Source organism: Ictalurus punctatus, chromosome 2 (assembly GCF_001660625.3).
Source record: "Ictalurus punctatus breed USDA103 chromosome 2, Coco_2.0, whole genome shotgun sequence".
In the NCBI taxonomy this organism is placed as follows: domain Eukaryota; kingdom Metazoa; phylum Chordata; class Actinopteri; order Siluriformes; family Ictaluridae; genus Ictalurus; species Ictalurus punctatus.
This window is the reverse complement of record NC_030417.2, coordinates 1,009,344-1,031,931: the sequence shown is the minus strand read 5'-3', so window position 1 is coordinate 1,031,931 and position 22,588 is coordinate 1,009,344. Positions and strand designations below refer to the sequence as shown.

General features: G+C 43.6%; 2 protein-coding genes and 1 long non-coding RNA gene across 5 annotated transcripts in view; 1 reads left to right on the top strand and 2 right to left on the bottom strand.

Annotated features, from left to right (window-relative positions):
• The window catches only part of LOC108262136 (tripartite motif-containing protein 16), an 11,372-nt gene extending 9,562 nt beyond the window's left edge, over nucleotides 1-1,810 (bottom strand). The window contains exon 1 of one of the 3 annotated variants that reach the window (XM_053677097.1): nucleotides 364-1,810. The gene's annotated coding sequence lies outside the window, so the exon portion shown is untranslated. The remainder of the gene's footprint in view (nucleotides 1-363) is intronic. The other 2 variants (XM_053677093.1, XM_053677096.1) reach the window with 2 other exon arrangements.
• Nucleotides 1,811-2,732: 922 nt separating this feature from the next.
• LOC128629354 (uncharacterized) lies at nucleotides 2,733-3,483 on the bottom strand. The gene is made up of 2 exons (XR_008393714.1): nucleotides 3,348-3,483; nucleotides 2,733-2,790 (listed from the first exon to the last, which is right to left on the bottom strand). It is a non-coding gene; the product is annotated as an uncharacterized LOC128629354 (long non-coding RNA).
• Nucleotides 3,450-20,939, top strand: arhgap18 (Rho GTPase activating protein 18). Its single transcript, XM_017455368.3, has 15 exons — nucleotides 3,450-3,685; nucleotides 9,565-9,764; nucleotides 11,451-11,665; nucleotides 11,891-11,954; nucleotides 13,301-13,449; nucleotides 14,008-14,173; nucleotides 14,308-14,399; nucleotides 14,693-14,770; nucleotides 15,608-15,767; nucleotides 16,232-16,314; nucleotides 16,421-16,627; nucleotides 16,738-16,878; nucleotides 17,620-17,738; nucleotides 17,920-17,975; nucleotides 18,171-20,939. Exons 1-15 carry the CDS (start codon nucleotides 3,561-3,563, stop codon nucleotides 18,260-18,262), a joined length of 1,947 nt encoding a protein of 648 aa, XP_017310857.2. The 5' UTR covers nucleotides 3,450-3,560; the 3' UTR covers nucleotides 18,263-20,939.
• Nucleotides 20,940-22,588: the final 1,649 nt, after the last annotated feature.

Genomic DNA, 22,588 nt, shown 5'->3' with positions numbered 1-22,588 from the left:
GGAGGAGCACAAAGACCATGTGTAAGGTTTTATTCCTTAGATGTGTGGTTGGGGTTATAAAGTCTCCATTTTATAACGAGATTATAAAAAAAACCATACACACAAAATCTAATCTTATTCATGCTGTACATGTGTGTAAATGGCTGTTGTCTGGGTTGTGTGTTTTCTTTTGACTGACTGAATAAACAGACGGACGGCAACTGGGTCGACGCCATCAACATAACCTTATTAATCTTAACCTTAATTCAAGTGAAAACATGAAAATAATGTCATAAATATGGTTTAGAACAAAAACACCGGGATGAAAGCGATATTTAAGGTAGGGATGAAGTCAGATTAAATCCGAGCTCATTAGAAACCTACCTCTCCCCTGCAAACCCAGTTCAGAAAGGGAAGAGGAGGTGCAAAGACAGGAAGTTAAGATTAACACACTGCGGTCATAAAATTAAAGGGGAAGACGCACATATACAGTACAGACAGACACATCAGGTATACCTGTGAACATTTTTGTGTAATCCTACACTCACCGGGCCCCGAGACCCCGCCCCCAATTATCTTATCAACACGTGTGTAAACAATCAATAAGCACACCAATTATTACATATTCAATACGAGACTACACAGAGCTAAATTTGAACAGTGCAGTAAATTAACTAAGAACAATGCATTTATACACAATATACAGTGTTTCTGAAGCTTATTTATTGGTTGAAAAAGGCTTATGTCTTGCCCCCCTACCCCAAACCCGGAGATATGAAGAATTCGGGAGATTGTTGTCACATGTAAGGAGCCACCAGTACTTTCCAGAAATTGCTGCAACTCTTCTAATGTTGCCGCAGGCCTCTCGGCAGCCTCCCTGACCAGGTTTCTCCTGATCTTCTCAGGAGAGATTTTAGAGGGACGTCCTGTTCTTAGTAGTGTCACTGTCATGTATTTCATAACGGAGGCCGAGACAGAAGCAAGTGCAGTATGGCAGTTTAAAAAAACTACACATCAAAGTCCAAAACCAGAATAAACAAACAAGGTAGCAAGGCTTGGCAAAGGCGTGCGTGCGTCTCTTAAGGAGTGTAGTGGGCGTGAGCTTGTAATTGGGAACAGATGTGACTGATTAGCTCTCAAGAGAAGGTGACGTCACAGCGTGTAGCTTTTGGAGTTGTAGTCGTCGGCCATGATTGTATTTCATGGTGCATTCTGGGAAATGGAGTCACAGGTTTGCCTTGAACTTTTCAAGGAAACTTACTTTCTCCACTTCTTGATTATTCTCTTTACAGTCTTCCACGGTATATCCAATGCCTTGGAATTATTATTTTTTTACATCACAAAAATCTGCCATTTTAACAGGGGGGTGTATTTTTTTGTTTGTTTCCAACTAAGCTTTAAGCAATAGTGTATTTACAAAATGTATCTTTAACTACAAGATATATCATAATAATATCTCATCATGTCCCTCATTAACCCAAGTCTCCTGCTGTGTCCTGGAACAAGACCTTCATCTCCAAACTGCTCTAGTGCTGTTCCATCATCATCATCATCATCATCATCAAAATCATCATCATCATAACCGCCACACGGTTTATATCAGTAACTGCTACTGTTCCACACAATCACCAGCAGAGGGAGGAAAAGATTAAAAAACATTAGTGCTGAGGGAGACACAGTGAGACACATTTACACACCGGAAATGAGAAACATACTTTTAGACGTTTGAAAATATGACAGGAGTCACGTGGATAATCTAACCTTGTATGTGGCACATTTGAGTAGATGCGATGATTAACATCCAAGTAGTGACTTTGTAAAAAACAAGAATGAGATTCATAAGAGGTCTGAAATCTGCTCCAGTGTTGTGGAATCTGGCACTAAGACGTTAGCAGCAAATACTTGGATTAAGACCTGTAAGTTGTGATGTCGGGCCTCCGTGGATTGTTTGTCCAGAACGTCCCGCAGACGCTCGATCGGATTGAGAACTGGGGAATTTGGAGTTCGAGTCAACACCTTGAACTCTGTCATGTTCCTCAAACCGTTCCTGAACAATGTTTGCAGTGAGGCCACTTCCATGAGGGAACACCGTTGCTATGAAGGTGTGTACTTGGTCTGGAACAGTGTTTAGGTAGGTGCTACGTGTCAAAGTAACATCCACATGAACGCCAGGACCCGAGGTTTCCCAGCAGCACATCGCGCAGAGCATCACACTGCCTCCACCAGCTCACCTTCTTCCCATAGTGCATCCTGGTGCCATGTCTTCACCAGGTAAGAGACGCACACATGCCCCCCCACACATACACACCCCCGGTCTCCACATCATGTAAAAGAAAACCTGATTAATCAGACCAGGACACCTTCTTCCATCGCTCCATGGTCCAGTTCTGATGCCCAGTGTAGGTGTTTCGGAGGTGTACAGGGGGTCAGCATGGACACTCTGACTGCTCTGCAGCTACACAGAACCCGTACGCAGCAAGCTGTGATGCTCTGTGTGCTCTGACTCCTTTCTATCAGAACCAGCATGAACTTTTTCAGCGGTTTGTGCTACAGTTGCTGTAGATCTGTGGGATCAGATCAGACACGCTAGCCTTTGCTCCCTACGTGCATCAGTAAGCCCTGTCGCTGCTTCACTGGTTGTCCTTCATTGGACAACTTTTGGTAGGTACTAACCACTGCATACCAGGAACACCCTACAAGACCTTCTGTTTTGACGACGCTCTGACCCAGTCGTCCAGCCATCACAGTTTGGACCTTGTCAAAGCCGCTCAGATCCTTCTAGAACCGACTGTTCACTTGCTGCCTGATATCCTGTAATGAGATAATCAATGTTATTCACTTCACCTCTCAGTGGTTCTAATGTTATGGTTGACTGGTTGGTGTGTGTGTGTGTGTGTGTGTGTGTGTGTGTGTGTGTGTGTGTGTGTGTGTGTGTGTCTGGGAACAGCTTGAGAACCCGTGTTCTGTGTACACTGGGTGTACAAATCAACACGACCAAACTATTGGTTAACAAAATGAGCTCTTCTTTAATTACTGAAGTTGTAAAACCGGTTGTGCTGTTTGATGAAGGTGGCTGGATTTGTGCATCAGTGTTCACCATAAGTTTACTCACAAACATAGAAAAACTGATTGGAAAATGTGAACCAGTGGATTGAACTGAAGGTAATTTAACTGGTCTAATTGACATTAAAAATGGTCCAACGACGCAAACAAAATACTATGATGTGATGATGATGATGATGATGATTATTATTATTATTATTATTATTATTATTATTATTATTATTATTAAGAAATTAAAGCTGGACACGGTCGTTAAATGGAGTTTTTTCGCAGCTCGGAATCGAAGCTTGGGAAACTCGACTCACTTAAACGGGCAGTTCAAACGAGTCGGCTCACTGAAGTGAATCGTAACGCCCAAGCTGTCGGACGGAGATCAGACTTTGTTCCTGCCTGCTCAGAGGGGGCGGGGCTTCTCTCCTCGGTTGTTAGGGAAGAGTCCAGTCGTTAGGGAAGAGTGTCTTCTCGGGCTCTGCGGCTTGTTTTCTTTTACTGTACGCGTATATAATGCGGGGCGCGACATGAATCGGAACCAGGACGCTCGGGGAGTCGTTCTGACCGGCTACATCAGCAACAGCGAGGCGTTCGCTCCGGTGTGTGCGACTGCTGCGAGCCCCGGGGACGAGCCTGAAGCTCCGGGACCGAGGTGAGCTCCTCTGGAATTAGCCTTATTTATGGGAGCACAGGACTAAAGGACAAAGTCCGACTCATCTGCAGCTCTTCCTGTGAACGGGACAGAGTTCTGGGTGTGGGCGGAGTCAGGGCTAATTTAGAAATGAACTAATTAAGGACAATGAATAGTGGTGCAAGCCCTGACCATTTGATTTTGAGTAGCTATAACTGTACCACTCATTGTCCTTGTACCTTTAAAAGGTGCATACACACACACACACACACACACACACACACACACACACACACACACACACACACATATATATATATATATATATATGCACCTTTTAAAGGTCACAATATGTCCAGAGTTCAGAGGATAATCCAAGTAATTGCAGTGTTGACCCCGGGACCCTGGTAAAGTGTTACTCTCAATTGTAATTACATATTAATACATATTAAAATGTATAAAACATAAGCGTACCTAGCGAAAGTACACTTTAGTGACCTTGTGTGTGTACATGTGTATGATGATGAAACAAGGGTTTTGAGGTACAGCTGTTGTTGTTGTTGTTGTCGTTGTTGTTGTGGTTTAAACTCTACATCTCGGTGTCACTGCTTGCAGAAAAATGTAGAACACCTACAAAGTGTTTTAAAGTGCTGTAAGGGTTTAAAACTTGGGCTGAGTCAGTGACTGTACACCTAGAGTACACGCTCGGAAATACAGGCACTAACCAGGACATGTTAGTTCCTGTTCTCACTCCCTCATTCCCTCATTCGTCTCTCTCTCTCTCTCTCTCTCTCTCTCTCTCTCTCTCGACGTGAATAAGAACAATAAATAAATAAATAAATAAATACAATAAAGCAGTGTGTTATATTCCCCAGCAACTGTTACAGCTTTACCTCTGACTGTTACAAAGAGCTGACACTGGAGACTCCTTCCAAAAACGTCCCCATATCAGCGATTACACGTTTCATTATTATACATTCCCATCATACTGTGCTTTAATACGTTAAAATGACACGTAATTCTGTTTGCTATTGGTTTTAGACTATGCGGATCGTCCGCTGTGAACGAGCCGTTACTATAGAAACGAGAACGTATCGGAACGAGCGCGTGAATATAATATAAACCGGCGCTACTGTCAGAGCTGCTGTTCTGGAAAATGAAATCAAGACCTTTCTGACCAATCAGGACACAGATGGTAGTAAGACATCGTGCATGGGTTGGAGTTTTAATGAATTCATTTCTTTAATCATGGAGATGTCGAAATGTCTTCTGATGGAGGTCCGTCATGACTCTGAAGCCTTAAAGAATCCCAACGAGACACGAAGGAGGAATAACCGCCGGTGACGCTGTCACGATGTAAGGCCCGTGAGGTCGGTATGAGTGCTAATATGTTGACGAGTTGCACGCCACAGTGCCGGAGTTATTTATACACGCACGGTTGTTTTTCATCAGTGACGGGACACAATGCGGCCTTTCTCCTCTCGGAGAGCGGGGGCGAAACACTAGCGCGGATTGCCTGAGGCCTTTTGAAATCGGATGCTCTTGTTATTGTGCGTCTTCCTCCTGGAGCAGCAGCTGCCCGAGCGACCTGATGTACCGTACGCCGCTGGGCGGAGCATGACGTCGTCCGGGGGCCGGTTTAGAGGGAAGCCCAGCTGAGGTCCTGTTTGTTCAGACACTGTTTGGAGATCTCCCAGGTCATGAGCTGACGAGCTGAAGCAGGTGCTAGCGCAGTCCCAGACAGAGATACAGACAAATATACCGTACAGACATACAGACAAACCAACGGAGAGACCAGTTTCAGATTGTATTAATAACCATTTTGGACGTCAAATATCACAGTTAAATCATTTTTAAAAAGGTATAAAAGGAACTAAACAGTCGCTCTGTGCCTCTACTTGACTTCCGTCCTGCTCCCGAGGGTTTGGTCTCAGCTGGGAGCGCTATAACACAGAATTAACGAGAACACGCTTCATTTAGCACACACGCTGTTCCTGCCATATACTCTATACTGAAACAGTCTCTGTGTGTGTGTGTGTGTGTGTGTGTGTGTGTGTGTGTGTGTGTGTGTGTGTGTGGATGAAATCTTTTATATTCAGTCTTACCGTGCTAATAACTACCGATTAAATCATAAATAACGGTGTAATAATAACACTACAGTTACACTACAGCGCTGTGAAATTCTGGACTCTGATTGGTCAGAAGGTCTTGATTTAATTTTCTCTAACAGCAGCTCTGTCCTGTTCTGATACTGTACGTTATCGTTTCTATAGTAACAGCCCGTCCACAGGCGGACGCTGGACAAATAAACGGATTACAAACATATTTTTTTGAATGTTTCCTGTCAGGAGATGTTTATGTAGCATGTATGGAAGGAGTCTCCAGTGCCAGAGGTGACGGCGTAGCTAAGATTTCAGACAGTGCGTTTTGTTTTGTTTTGTTTTTCGGTATTAACTTCAGGACGGAGAAATAAAGAGACGGAACGACTGTTTATCGCTGCTATAACTGTAAAGCGGATAAAAAGGACGATGTGTTTCATTTTTAATGAGCAGTAATTGACAGATCATGGTGGTGTAAGAGGAATAAAGCACTCTGGGATGCGCTATAGGATAATACCGTACTGGAATTCGATCTGTATCGCTTGCCGCTGGGACGATTAATAATGATATCTTTACTAACCGGTACCAATCTCGGTATGAGGTTGGACGTGGTTAATTATAAATGTTGGCTTTATGAAAGGTGACGCGATCGGTGCGATGATGACGTGAAACACGACTGCATTATTCTCTGCTCACACAAGTACTAGAAACAGCGCGATGACCAGCACGCCTCACTATCCGCTCCAACTGAAGCGTTTCGCCCGAGAGGAGGCGAGGCGCTCTGGGTGCCAAAACTTTTGCAATAAAATCTCCCGAAGTAAAAATCTTCCACGTTCAGAACACAGGGTGAAGACAGTTATTTTGGGCGGATTTGCCGGAGCGTCGGCGCACGCATCAGACCCGCGGGCTTGTTTAGCTGTACGGCGGATTGTTTTGGATGGAGCGCGGCTAACCGTGACGAGGAAATTCTTTCCGATGTAAACAGACGCGTACTCGGCGCTGAGCGTCCCCAGACATGTAACACTCACGTCCACACACACACACACACACACACACACACACACACACACACATGGGAGCGGTCGATAGATGCTCCGAGACACTGTTAAACTACTCCCGCCTCATGCTCGTGTTCTGCTGCTGTTGTTGTGAGGCTCGGTGTGTAAAAGCTCGGGCGGGATACGCTACGTGTCTGAGGTTTTACGTTTTTACAAGTTCAGGGAAGCACATAAGCAGCGGTTTGGCGCGGTGCGGTAAACGGCCGTGTATAAATCATCCCCTCTGTCGGCTTTGTGGGGTTGTTCAGTGTCTCGGACAGACACTCATGACAGACGTAATCCATGGACACAGACCGAAGGGCCGAGTCCCAAAGAGACAAACAGTCCTTATTTACATATTTACATATTTATAAACTATCTAGGGAAAATAATTGGGTGATTGGTCGTTGGGAATAAACGGTGATCAGTGATTGGTCGTTGGGAATAAACGGTGATCAGCGATTGGTCGTTGGGAATAAACGGTGATCAGTGATTGGTCGTTGGGAATAAACGTGATCAGCGATTGGTCGTTGGGAATAAACGGTGATCAGCGATTGGTCGTTGGGAATAAACGGTGATCAGCGATTGGTTGTTGGGAATAAACGGTGATCAGTGATTGGTTGTTGGGAATAAACGGTGATCAGCGATTGGTTGTTGGGAATAAACGGTGATCAGCGATTGGTCGTTGGGAATAAACGGTGATCAGCGATTGGTCGTTGGGAATAAACGGTGATCAGCGATTGGTCGTTTGGAATAAACGGTGATCAGCGATTGGTTGTTGGGAATAAACGGTGATCAGCGATTGGTTGTTGGGAATAAACGGTGATCAGCGATTGGTCGTTGGGAATAAACGGTGATCAGCGATTGGTCGTTGGGAATAAACGGTGATCAGCGATTGGTCGTTTGGAATAAACGGTGATCAGCGATTGGTTGTTGGGAATAAACGGTGATCAGCGATTGGTTGTTGGGAATAAACGGTGATCAGCGATTGGTCGTTGGGAATAAACGGTGATCAGCGATTGGTCGTTGGGAATAAACGGTGATCAGCGATTGGTCGTTTGGAATAAACGGTGATCAGCGATTGGTTGTTGGGAATAAACGGTGATCAGCGATTGGTCGTTGGGAATAAACGGTGATCAGCGATTGGTCGTTGGGAATAAACGGTGATCAGCGATTGGTCGTTTGGAATAAACGGTGATCAGCGATTGGTTGTTGGGAATAAACGGTGATCAGCGATTGGTTGTTGGGAATAAACGGTGATCAGTGATTGGTTGTTGGGAATAGACGGTGATCAGTGATTGGTTGTTGGGAATAGACGGTGATCAGTGATTGGTTGTTGGGAATAAACGGTGATCAGTGATTGGTTGTTGGGAATACACGGTGATCAGTGATTGGTTGTTGGGAATAGACGGTGATCAGTGATTGGTTGTTGGGAATAGACGGTGATCAGTGATTGGTTGTTGGGAATAGACGGTGATCAGTGATTGGTTGTTGGGAATAGACGGTGATCAGTGATTGGTTGTTGGGAATACACGGTGATCAGTGATTGGTTGTTGGGAATAGACGGTGATCAGTGATTGGTTGTTGGGAATAGACGGTGATCAGTGATTGGTTGTTGGGAATAGACGTGATCAGTGATTGGTTGTTGGGAATAGACGGTGATCAGTGATTGGTTGTTGGGAATAGACGGTGATCAGTGATTGGTTGTTGGGAATAGACGGTGATCAGTGATTGGTTGTTGGGAATAGACGGTGATCAGTGATTGGTTGTTGGGAATAGACGGTGATCAGTTTACAGTGTAAACATTGCTGCCTGTGTAGGTGGCCTCTAAACAAGTTGCACACAGAGATCGTGATGATACTGTTGCCTATTTCCGAATGTAACACCAGGGTTTTGAATATTGCATTGTATTGCGCACACACACACACACACACACACACACACACACACACACACACACACACACTGTGGTTGGTATTTTGCTCTAAGATCAGCACAGACAGCAGGAGACTGGTTAGAGGAACGAGAGTGAACATTCCATTCTCACTCTCCTGGTGAATGTGAGTGTGTGTGTGTGTGTGTGTGTGTGTGTGTGTGTGTGTGTGTGTGTTGTCAGAAATGTCGTGTGTGTTATTGATACGCTGCAGGTCTGCCGTGAGGACAACACAGACTCATTTTACACAGAGAGACCTCACAATCACCCTCACTGCTCTCTTCCTGTGTGTGTGTGTACGCCTGAACACACACACACACACACACACACACACACACACACACACACACACACACACTTCCTAGCTCTACGACTGCAGGATTAAAGAGTCAGAACAATGCAGAGGAAACAAAAGAAGCTGAAGCTTTTATGTCAGATGGAAGTGACTCACATGGGTTGTTGTTATTAATCAAATTTAATAATAATAATAATAATAATAATAATAATAATAATAATAATAAATTATATCATTTCTTAGTCAAAACACTGATTAATCAACACAAACACCACTTCGTTATTGTGAGCAGAACGTGGTGACGCTCCTAAACTCAAACTCATTTCAGACACGTCGTGATTCTTTCCTGCCTTTTGTTTTTGTTTTTGTTTTTGTTTTTGTTTTTATGTCTGTTTCGGACACGCCTTTTGACCCGACTGGGTCATGGCTTCACTACTCCTTCTCTTTCATTCTCACTCTTCATTTAAACGTATTCGTGACAGCTTTACTGCCGTGTCCCTGTCCTCACCGTCCTCCCGTCTCCCTCCGTCCCGCAGTCGAAAGCCGGCTCAGTGTAATGTGCAGCGGACGCGAGCGGTGACCGCGGGCCCCAAACCGCCGTACCAGCGCTGCGCCTCTCAGGACTCGCTGGACGAGTTGGCCATGGACGACTACTGGAAGGAGATGGAGATCATCCAGCACAGCGGAGGCGGAGACGCCGAGCCTCAGGACGAGGTGCAGCTCAAAGTAGCCGACGGTGAGAGTGCATTCGGATTTCACCAAAACTCAACATCTCAATGTATAAGATCCCTGCTTAAAAAACCCTCAGAAACCTGTAATGGTTTTAATGGTTATAATGGGAAGTGTATAGGTTTTAATGGAAACTGTAACGGTCCCTGTAGGGCTCTACCTGTAATTTCTTGCCTTCTATTGGTGGCACATTATGTCTAATGGATACCATTAAGGACCAATGTCCTCAATACGTCCTACTATGAAATGGGAACCATTTGCTAATGGTTTTAATGGAAACTGTAATGGTCCCTGTGGTTCTCTACTGGTAATTTGTTGCTTCCTATTGGTGACGTGTTATGTCGTGTCTAGTGGATACCGTAAAGGGCCTATGTCCTACTATGTCATGAGAACCATTTGCTAATGGTTTTAATGGTTAACAGCTGATGGTTTGTAATGGTATTTGTAGTGGAAACCACCGTTTCTTTTCTTTTTCTTCCAGCAGGGACGCTTAAATGAAAAAAAAGAAGATTTAGAATATCGGCCTAAGGCGCATTTTTACGCGTTTTACTTACAGACTTTTCAAATATATAAAAGAGCTCAATGGTGACCTGACCGCTAGACGTCTGGAGTGAAAGACGTTTCATAACATTATATGTAACTATAAATGGATAAAAAGTACGACTCCATTATGTAATACATTTAAAAAAAAATTGTTTTTCATAATCGTTGGTGAATCGCTGTGGAGTAAGAGGAATAAAACACTTATAAAATAATCGACTTGGTAACATCCTGTGCTTCCTCTCTCTGTGTGTGTGTGTGTGTTTACATTTACAGTAAGTATAACGACCTACTGTTAATGTGGAATTGTTTTTGTACAGAGTTATAATAATAGTCATAAAGAGGAGGAAATGGCCGTACACGAGCCTCACAGGACGGGAAATGCGAAATAAGCACGCATTGTGCATCTCGACAGGAAGTGGAAGCTGTGACTTCCTTACAGCAGGAAAAGGGAGACGGATCCCGTTATATTCTCCATTTTAACACCCTTGCTGTGATTAAATGTAAAAAAAAAAAAAAAAGTGTTGTGTGTAAAAACGTCGCTGAGGTGCCGTCAGTTGAACTTTTTTTCTAATCCAGTTCACACTGACGCAACGTCGTTGAAGGTGCATTAGTCGAGATTAGCGCTCTAGTGGTGGAGTAGGTGAAGTACAGCAACAATGGAAATAGTTTTATTTTACGTGAGAATATACGCTGCGGGGTATAACACGAACACTTAACACTATACACTCCTTGCTGTCCTGCTTTTCTTTGTAATGCTTTAACAAGATGAAGGGGTTTAATCCCAAAGCTTTATACAGATTTGTGTTCACGCGCACACACACACACACACACACACATATACATACATTTCCAGGAGGAATGTCGGTCATGAATAATAAATAACTCCATCTTAGGAAAACAAACTCACTACCATTGTTTATTCTGGTTTTTGTTAATGAAAAAACCCTCGACGATATCCTCTTTAAATCCTTCTTTAATCCGACTTGTAAGTGTTTGATGATGTTTATCGTCCTGCCTGAGAATGTAGTCGCGTCGCCGGACATCGAGTGTCCTAGTGCGTAGTGCGCCGGGGTTCTTACCTGTACCCCATATACTGATTCACCACCGAGGGATCTTATTGAGACGCACCCTTTGTTTCCTGTTCTGTTAGAGGGCGAACAGGAAGAGGCGTGGCTGACGGAGGCGGGTCTCGCGACGCTGTTCGACGAGTCGGCGTCGGACGACGACGACGGCAAGGTCCTGCTGTCCACCCTGACGCGCACGCAAGCCGCTGCCGTGCACAAGCGCCTGGAGACGCTCCGCAAACGCAACAAACCCCACAGCGTCCCCGACGTCAGGGACATCTTCAAACCCCAGGACACCAAGGTCAGAGTACAGCAGGTCAAAGGTCATCATCCTGAGATGTTGGTGGATAATACATAAGATAATTACAGGCTGCAACAGATACAAAAGACACATTAGAAAGGAAAAAAAGGCAGAAAAGACAGTGATAAATGGCAGAGTAAGTCATTTTTAGGGTGAAAGTCGCATTTTCGAACGTTGAATTAAATATCTCTGAACTTTTTGTCATTTCGGTTTTAATTTTTTTAGGATGACGAGTCCAAGTCCAGTGGAGGAAGTGAAAACACAAAAAAGGAAGAAGAAACGACATCTGGTACGTTCGTGAGTCTCGGTAGTTAATAGTGACGTTTTTACACACCGCACACACACGCCCCCACACACACCGCACACACACACACACACGCACGCACACACACATTGCGTGATACAGGGAAAACAGAAATGCACCAGATAAACAACAGAGGTTGGCTAATAATCTACAATCAGCTACTTAATCAAGGAATGTGTTTAAAATGATATAAAAATCGGCTCACGACAGATATTAAAGGAAAATTTAACTCGATAATTTAGTCGTACCACGTTATAACACCGGTTATATTAATTAGCTAAGTATCTAGCAAATTAAATGAACAAAGATCCTCAAAACGCACGTAGAAAATGTTACATAGCATATTAAATAGCAAGGTAGCTTACTAGCTACAGTAGTTTCAAGGGAAATATTATGTTTGACACATTAGCATGCTAATTAGCTAACCAGCTTAGTAGCTATCGAAATAAAACAACAACCATCGATAAAACTGCAGCATGTGGTATATCTTTGAAATAGTAGTGTGCAAATTAGCCAAATTAGCAAAGCTCCGTTAAAACGCAAATATTATGTCTCGGAACTCTTAGTTTACTGATCAGCTGAACATCTTACTAGCTGGCGAAATAAAGTAACTCAAAATTCACCTAGCAAATGTTATATATTTTGAAATATTAGCGTGCTAATGATCTAACTAGCTTGCTAGCTAGTGAAATAAAGTAAGAACGTTCCATTAATTCTCATGTTTCCAGGCCAGAAACAACCCGCTAGATGATTTTGATAGATGAAAAAACTATTTTTATACTTTCTCTCCGTCTTTCCCTTCCTCAGTCGCTCTCCCCTCTTTCGTCTTTTATTAGCGCTACATTGTTGACACAGTTCGACCAATTACAAATGAGCTAATTTGTTTAAACATTAGGGAGCTACTTTTTCACACTAACGCACATCTTTTCCCTCTATCTCCATCTCTCTTTATCACCTTCTCTCACCCTCTTCTTCCCTCTCATTCCTTCTTACCCCTTTTCTCCCTCTCTTATCTTTCTTATTTTCTTTCCTACCTTTCTTCTCTGACACTTTCTTTCCCCGTTTTATTTCTTTCTCCTTTTATTGTTTTCTCTCATTCCTTTCTCTCCCTTGTTATTTTTTTTCTAATACAGTTTAAATAATTACATGCTATCTATTTTTTTTTAAAAATAGGGATGCTAGCGCTTTGCTAATTGACATGGTTAACGCTAGTTAACCTTGCTAGCTTAAAGCTTTGCTAGCGATGCTAGCCCTGTTATGATCAAATGTAGCTTGTCTAAACAGGATTAGGATTGCGATTCGGATCGTCTGTTCTTCTGATCTTCTCACAGGTTTGGGCGTGGCCGTAGGAAACGGCGAGGGCGTGGCCGACACCGAGACGGACATCAACCAAGAGGTGTCGTTCTCGGAGCAGGCGCTGACCTACAAGGAGGGATCAAAGGTCACGCCGCCTGTTGACGAGGCTGACGACAGGCTACCCGTGAGTGAGGAGTGTCAAACATTAACACCTGCACAGATTTATCGTGTGTGCGCGTGTGTTTGTGAGAGCAAAGTTTACAGAGTGTGCGGTCACACAGCGGCTCATTCTGATTGGTCATTACATGATAAAGGAATGTGTGTGTTTTGCTGTGGAGACCTTTGCTCTTGCAGAATGAGGTTATTAAATAAACACTTTATGAGTGTGTTGGTGAAACACAGGAGCAACAGCTGCTGGGTTTCAGTGTGTGTGTGTGTGTGTGTGTGTGTGTGTGCTTTAGAGAAGCGACGATAATAGACGTGGAATTCAGAGTCTGAGAGAGATTATAAAACATTCACATGACGATCAGCATCCTGAACATTTCAGAGAGGAGAACACTGTTAATGTGGTTTAGAATGATTTCTGCTGGCACCTGCTGGTCAACCTGCGCAACTGCACCGAATAAAGCAATAAACCTCTGTCCTCTGAACACTATTTATTATTCTATCTCTCTCTCTCTCTCTCTCTCTCTCTCTCTCTCTCTCTCTCTCTCTCTCTCTCTCTCCCTCCCCCCCCTCGTAGGATTTCAGGGTAGTAAGAGATAAGACAGGAATGACTAAAGTAGGTAATCTCTCCCCGGCCGACATGAAGAAAGTCCACCGGCTCGTCCTGATCGAGGTGAGCGCTTTGTTCGACACGGCTGGTATCGACCTCAAGACCCACAAACCTCTCAAGATAAAGGTCAAAGGTCAGTCCTGTGTAGAAAAGCTTTAGTGCATGTGTGAGACTGTTCAGTTTATAATAGAAGTTTATTGGTGTGATTGGTTTTATTGGGCTTAATAAATGTTTTCTCCTGTAATCTTTATGGCTGTGTTTTTGCAGAGTCGGGATTGTTCGGGGTTCCTCTGACAACGCTGTTAGAGCAGGACCAGAAGATGATGCCTGGTACCCGCGTGCCAATCATAATGCAGCGGGTACGAACATAAAAACGATTAACAGTCCCAAAAGCACTCACATGGTCATCTCAATGCACATATCGAATTTAAGTTCATTTCCGTACCATGACGATGATCTAACATACGGTGTTTACAAAAATGTCACTAGTGCATCATGAGCTCCTCTGGAGTATTAGATTATCAAACGTGTGTGTTGAATATTATAATATACTTTATTACTAGTTATTGGCAGGACACAAAGACGTGCTTTATTCTTGCAATCGTTTTTTAAGTAGGGAAATAAAATGAGGATGATTATTTTTTTGTCGCAGATAATTTCCCACATAGAAGAAGAGGGGCTGGACACTGAGGGGATTCTGCGGGTCCCTGGAGCAGCCACCAGAGTGAAGGTGAGAGAGAAATAAGGAGTGATATTTAATACTTTCTTATTCAGTAGATAGATAGATAAGGGCATAAGTGAATGTGGATTATTTTGAGTGTAAACAGTAACAGGTCTAAGTGAACGTGGATTATTTTCGGTGTAAAGAGAAGAGGGTATCCATGAATGTGGATTATTGTGAGTGTGAACAATAGAGTATAAGTGAATGTGGATTATTGTGAGTGTGAACAATAGAGTATAAGTGAATGTGGATTATTGTGAGTGTGAACAATAGAGTATAAGTGAATGTGGATTATTGTGAGTGTGAACAATAGAGTATAAGTGAATGTGGATTATTGTGAGTGGAACAGTAAAGAGTGTAAGAATTATTTTAATTATCATATTAATGTAAATAATAATGAATCTAAAGTGAATATGAATCATTTTGAAGTTATATTAGTGAATATGGATTAATGTAAATGCGAACAGCGAATGCACATTTATTTTGACCGTGAGCTGTAAAGAACTTGAGTGAGCTAGAACGTTACACCTCTTCTCGCTCTATGAACGTTTTCGAGTAAAACATCAGCAGCGTCAGCATTAGTTCATTCGTGTGTTTATACCGTTTTCCCAGTCGATGTAAACGGTGAAGTCATGGTAATCGTTTTTAAACAGAAAAACGGCCACAGTCCGAGCGGGTCGATGAAGCGTGGAGACTTTCGGGAACCGCGCGTGAGAACAAAGTCGAGCTGCGAAATGCAAACGACGTAAGGAGAGACCAGGGTGTGGTTGATTTGTTTATCACAAATGCTAATGTGAATTGTGTGTGTGTGTGTGTGTGTGTGTGTGTGTGTGTGTGTGTTTGCAGGCTGTGTGTCAGGAGCTGGAACTGAAGTTCTATGACGGCTTGTTTCCCTGGGAGTCTCTCAAGCAGCACGACGCGGCGAGCGTACTCAAGCTCTTCATCAGAGAGCTTCCTCATCCTCTCCTGACCGTGGAGTACTTCAGTGCTTTCTTCTCTGTGCTTAGTGAGTTCACATTCACACACACACACACACACACACACACACACGTGTATGCACAATCATCCAGCGTAGTTGTGTTTTTTTTAGCTACGTTGAGAAGCTAGCGCATTAGAAAGGGAAAGCGAATCCCGAGCGAGACGCAGGTTCATTTCGTGAGGTTAAAATGCTCTCCAGTGGGAACGGCCAAAGGTAAACATGTAGCTACAATAGTCTGATAACATTGTAAGTTGGGATGAAAGTACAGGCGGTGATTGTGATATGAAAAATGAACATCTGAACATGCCTACAGTGCTGTCAGCTCAGTCACGGCGCCCTTATGTGTCATACATTACTGCTGATACTGCTTTTAGCCAAGAAGAACACTGTTCTGTCCGAATTTTATGTGTAAAATGTCATTTGACCCGCGAAATTTGACGAAACATGGCTGTAAATGTGATATATACACGTGTGTATATGTATATCTGTAGAATTCCCGACGAAGAAGCAACAGCTGCAGGCTCTCAATCTGCTCGTGCTTCTTCTGCCGGCGTCCAGCAGAGACACGCTCAAGGTAATTCACTTCACTTACGCTGTTCAGTGTTCACACACACTCACTCACACACACACACACTGCGCTGAGCCGGATCAAAATGAAGTTCTGACCCGTAACCCCTTAGGCGCTGTTGGAGTTCCTCCAGCGAGTCATCGACCACAAGGAGCGCAACAAGATGACGCTGAATAACGTTTCCATGGTGATGGCGCCCAACATCTTCATGTTTAAAGGCTTCCGGAGCAAAATCACCGAGCAGCAGGAGTTCGCCATGGCAACAGGCATGGCTAGCATCGTCAGGCTGCTCGTACGATACCAGGACCTGCTCTGGACTGTACGCACGAGTTTCCGTACTTGTATCCGATCCTTCAAATTTGACATCCGGTGTCTGTGTAATCCCTTTAAACAACTTGTTAAGGCAAAGATTTTTGTTTCCCGGTCCAGATCCCGAAGTTCGTGATGATCCAGGTGCGGAAGCAGAACGCGGAGCGGAAGACGAACCGAGATAAGGCGGTGAAGAAACTGTTGAAGAAAATGACCTACGACCGCGAGAGGAACAGCGAGAAAGTGGAGAAGAACACAGAGGTGAGACAGGAGACGCTTGTTTAACGTTTAAGGAAGGAGTCTCCAGCGTCAGCGCTTTGTAACAAGCCGGGACGTAAAAGCTGTAACTTCTCGTAAGAGGCGTTGTTTTTTTCACGTTCATTCTTTTATCTGGGTTTTACGGACGTTACACAACATTATACGTGAATATAAAAGGAAAAGAAAGCATGACGTTCCTGTCTCTCTAATAAATAAAGAAGAATAGAATTTTAAAACTGTAATAAACAAACAAAAAAAAGGAATAAAATTCTTGCGGATTGTGTTTTTATTACTTTATTGAATATGCTGATAATATGGTGCTTTTGATGAATTTGACATTATTTTACCTCATGACCCTGTAGTGCAGTGTCAGTCCCAACAGCGTGTATCCTGTATCCTGTATCCTGTAGCGTACCGCGGCCTCTAGTGGACATTTAGGGGTAGTGCATATAACAACAATCATTTCTGAAAAGAAAGCTTATAATCTACAGTGATTTTCTAGCGTTTTATTCCTCTTACACCACATCTACATCTTTGTTAAAGGCATGTCGGCCTCTACTGAAATGATTCCGATCTCACTATAACGTACAATATTATCATGAGTGTTTAGCTGTGCTTGTTTTCTCGGCAGCGTCTCATTCAGACTCGTTAATGCTTACGAGGGAGCCTCCACAATGATGCACTGATTATTGACAATGAGCAAAACATCTATAAACTCTGCGTGTGTGTGTGTGTGTGTGTGAGGTGGACATCGGCTTCATCAGGGTCCAGGCTCCGCAATTCTCAAAAGTCTCCATGGCGATGGAGCTGACTGAAGAGCTCCGAGCGTCAGACATCCTCACGCGCTTCCTCAGCCAGGAGAGGTATAAACAAACACACACACACACACACACACACACACTCACTCATGGTGCACCATGATCCATCATATTAAGTCCACATGCTCAGAATACTGAAATACAGAAAACGTGAAGCAGAGCGCTTTATCTGTAAAGTGTGTGTGTGTGTGTGTGTGTGTGTGTGTGTGTGTGTTTCCTGTTTCAGCTCAGTGCTTGTGAAGAGAGAGGATCTGTATCTATACGAGATCGGAGGGAACATCAGTGAGTAATACACACACACACACACACACACACACACACACACACACACACACACTCCATTTGTTTGACTCTTTCAGGACACAACACTTTTCTCAAAGTTTAGAGCAGAGCACAAATTAATTCAACTGGAACGTCTCATTTATCCTGCATTGTGTGTGTGTGTGTGTGTGTGTGTGTGTGTGTGTGTGTGTACAGAGGAGCGCTGTCTGGATGAGGAGACGTACATGAAGGCCCTCCTGGAGCTCAACCCCACAGCCGAATGGGTCATCAAGTCCGTCCAGCTCTAACGTCCGGCCCACAACCAAGCGACCGACCAATCACAGGACGAGCGCGAGATTAAAGGAGAAGTTTCACCTTCTTCCACTCTCGCTCTTTCCGATCATCTTCTGCAGGCCGTACGAGACCGGGTCCGCTTTGCCGCGTCGGCGTAGAACGTCGACCCGGGAATATGATTCAATGGTTTTTAAAAATATATATTTTAATGCAAAATTTGCGCTTTAATGTAAACGCGACGGATCAGCGAACACTTTCGCGCAGAAACTCGCGCGAGCGTGTCGCAGCGAAGCGAAGCGAAGAGACGCTGACGGGAGAAACGATCAGCACTACGTATGATCTTTTTTTTTTTGATAATGCATGACTGAATACTAGTTGTTGTTGTTTGTTTTTTTGCACATGTATAGATGTAGGAAATCATCAGACTGACAGTGTAGCTTTAGCGGTCCTGTAGCACGGGAGGAACACACGGCCAAAACAAAATGTTTCTACATCGCGAAATCTTTCAAACGTTCATGCGTGTTTGTTTGTTTTTTTTAAAATAGAAAGACACATAAAGTGGGCGCTTCTCAACGTCGCACCGGTTTTACTTCGAATTCTTTTCAACTTTTGAGCTGACACAATATTAATGCGGTTAATAAATACGATTAACACGCTACAACGTCGTAAAAATATTCATTAACGAATACCGTTTGTTTTTTTTTAAAGTGAGGAGGTCGTTAAATATTTATTCGTGATAAGTGTTTCTGCCTCGTAATAAACTGCTGAGGTCCACCTTAAAGACTTTCTCGCGTTCTGATTGGTCAGGTGTCGATTCGTTTTCCAGAACTCATAACGCGCTCTTTTTATCACGTTAGCGTTTGCATAGTAACAGCCTGTTCACGTGCACACAGCTGCTGTGACGTAAGTGATAACAGGAACCGACTCGTTTCACGCACGTTCAACGTTAAAAACTCTAAAAGGGATCAAAAGTATGACGTCGTTCTTTAAGAAACCGTTAGGGCGTGAGAGGAATAAAACGCTCGGAGACGTGCCGTTTTCGGAAAAGAACGAGCGTTTGGTTGATGACGGTGACGTGATGTCACGTACACAGACGTAAACAGTCCGTATATAGAGCTGATGAAGCGGAATCAGTCAGCGCCGATCGAGGTCAGCTAGCCAATGTAAACACGCTGTGAAATAGATTAGGAGCGGACACATGGTGCGTTTCTTCATCACTCGGAACGCTTATGAAGCTAACGTAATTGCCGCCGTTTTCTCTAGTTCAATTCTGCGAAAGGAAAAAGTTCCACAAATCCCTCGATCATCGTTCGAGTCCACAAACGGAATCGCGGCCACTTCATTCTCGGGTATAAACCGTTTTTGGGACACCGGAATCTCTACATGCGAGCTAACTAACTAGCACACAACAGCTACACGCATTAGCGTAGACTAGCCTGAAAATATTCAGACCTGATGTAATGATTAAAAAATATATAATAATCAGTTGTAAATATTTACATAAAGTTCTGCATGCTAATATGTGACTCGTAATATTTAATAAGGGAATATTAAGCAAAGCTCAACAAGCCCACATCAGTTGTTTATTTTTTTCCCCCTCTCTTCGATCATTTCAGTTCCACACCGCCGCGTCGTCCTTCCGTGGAATTCAGACGGAAGAAAAAGGTTTTAGTTTGCCATCCACTGGCGTAAAACGCTTTTAAACCGTAAACCGATCTTACATTCCGAACTGCAGCGAGGAGAAGTCTTTCTTATACGTGTACATGATAGAAAGTGGGACTGAAAGTAGAGTAGGAAAGCGTTTAACGCTGCTTGGAGCTGCCCGAGGTCTCTCACGTAAACACGTTAAACGTCACATTCTACCTGAAAGCACTTGATTTTACCCGGTCTGTGGTTTCTGATTCGTGAAAACAAGTTCTTTAACAAGTTTTGATTGTTTATTATTTTTTTTATGTAACTCAGTTATTTTCGATCCCAGTTTTACTAACACGATAAGACCGTTGTGACGGATCGCGTTCAATAAGCAATAATTTGATGTTTCGTCATTTTTCTTACGCATTCGGTAATTCAATACGAATCGATTACTGTTTCTACGTGACGTAAGTGAAGCCCGAGAACTCATCAGTTGCTAGCGTGAACGCAGGATCGTAAACATAGTGCGTGTATTGTCCTCAAGAGTAGCTAATAATAATAATAATAACTCAGCTGTAACCCTAACCCTGACCCATTTATTCATTTGTCTGATGCTTTTAACTACTAACACGTACTGAGGCAGAATCCAATCCCTTTGCGTAAGGGGTCTAATAGCGGTTCAGTCCTGTCTGGACTTCTGTCTGTGGTTCACACGCTGCTCTCAGTAGGAACTAAAACACTGACACTGGGAGAACCGGTCCAAATAAAACCGGTCCTGTTCCACTCTGCAGATCTGTAGTGGTACTTCTACATGAAGGAACACCTCAGCAGGTCTGCGTGCATATAAAGTCCTGGAATTTGCCTGTGGAATTTTGATCGTTTGCGATTGTTTTTATTGTTAAATGACGTAAAGTTGACATTTCAAATGAATCAGGTGATTTTTTTTTTTTGTACTATTGTACTGTTTTATACTGTGAATATGATTTTAAAAAAGTGACTGCTGTTATCCAGAAATAACCACTAAACAATGTTTTGTAAATAAATAGAATTGTAATTGCACGTTTCTGTGTACTGTTTGTACTGTCAGTCGGTATGAATGAAGTGACTTTTGGGCGCTACACGTGTCGGACCGTTTGTCGGGTCAAATCGATTGTTTTCACACCACACAATTAAATGGACCGAAAAGTTTTAAAAAAAAAAAATGTAACAAATTTGACCATATACCAAATTTGTGTATAAATTACAAAAATTACCCCCGCATGAAAGGATACGGACACCTTCAGGGCGGGGGTTCAGTTCCTGGGTCCTCCCTGTGTGTGTGTGTGTGGAGTTTATATGTTCTTCCCGGGTGCCGTGGGTTTCCTCCGGGTACTCCGGTTTCCTCCCCCAGTCCAAAGACATACATTGTAGGCTGATTGGCATGTCCAAACTGTCTGTATTGTGTGAATGGGTGTGTGCGCCCTGTCCAGGGTGTCCCACGCCACCTGCCCCAATCTCCCTGAGATAGACTCCTGGAAGACTGAGTGGTGAAAGGATGTTGGTCCCAGTCTCCGATGCTTTTAGTCTCTGTACTCATGGACACAAGTATCTAGTAAGGTAGGTGAGCTGCCCCTATTCCCAAGCAGCATTCAAAGCAAAATACAACACCTGTAATCTTAAGCATTAAATTACGTTTATTTGACTTATTGTATTAACTCGTCTGGAATTAATTTGAAAATAGAAGTAAGGAAACAACTAAAAAATGTGTCACTTTTCTCACATCAAAAGTTAAAATCAAAAGGTGCTGAAATCTGATCGGCTGGTGGCAGCCATGTTTTTTAAGTAGGTCAGGTCATCAGGTCATCGTCAAAAGTCCACTTACAGATTAACTCCTTTTGCTCCTCCTTCCGCTATGGAAAGCCAAAAAATTTTTAAAAAAAATAAAATAAAATAAAAATTTTAAAACACACAAAAATTATAGTAATAATTCCTCTCTGACTCCGAGGAGTCAGAAGGATGTGCTAAAAACTGAGAGCAGCATATACAGAGCTGCTTGAAGTGATTACTAAGGCTGGATGAACCTTTTTCTCCCCAGTGAAAGTAAATCCCTCACACTGCAGAAACTCCCCTTTCTTCCAGAAGTGCATGACAAAATATCAGGCTTCTTGGGGAAAACCATGCATAAGCCATCTTTATAACCCCACGATGTTGGATTATTCGGCCATTGTGGGGAACGGCATGGCTATTTAGCTATGCTGAAGGTGGAGGAGGCGCTTGCCAGCTACCTCTCTCCATCGACGGCAGGTAATTAGGGGGGCCGGCTTTGCCATCCAAGCTACCATGTAAGGTCACCGTGGCATTGGTGGGCAAGGCCTATGCAGTAGTAGTCTTGCTTGTGGGTCACTGCAGACAATGAAAGTGTTGCAGGCCTACCAACCAGACCTGCTAAGTGAGCTCAACATATGGTAGCATTCATCCAGTTCCTTCCCTGTTGTGTCGAGTTCACCCGGTCATCCAGGAGTGGAGCCCGAGCGAGCACTAGTGCGAGGGAGACACAGAAGGTGACTATGACAGCCCGCCAACCCCCGCAGACAGCCAGGGGAACCGGGCGGCCACAGTCACGGCCTGGTACTAGGTCTGATCTGTGAATGGTCATAAAGGCCAAGCAGACAAAGAAGAGCAGTCCTGAGGGGCCATGGAGGGACGTATCAGGGGACATGAGGTTGTAA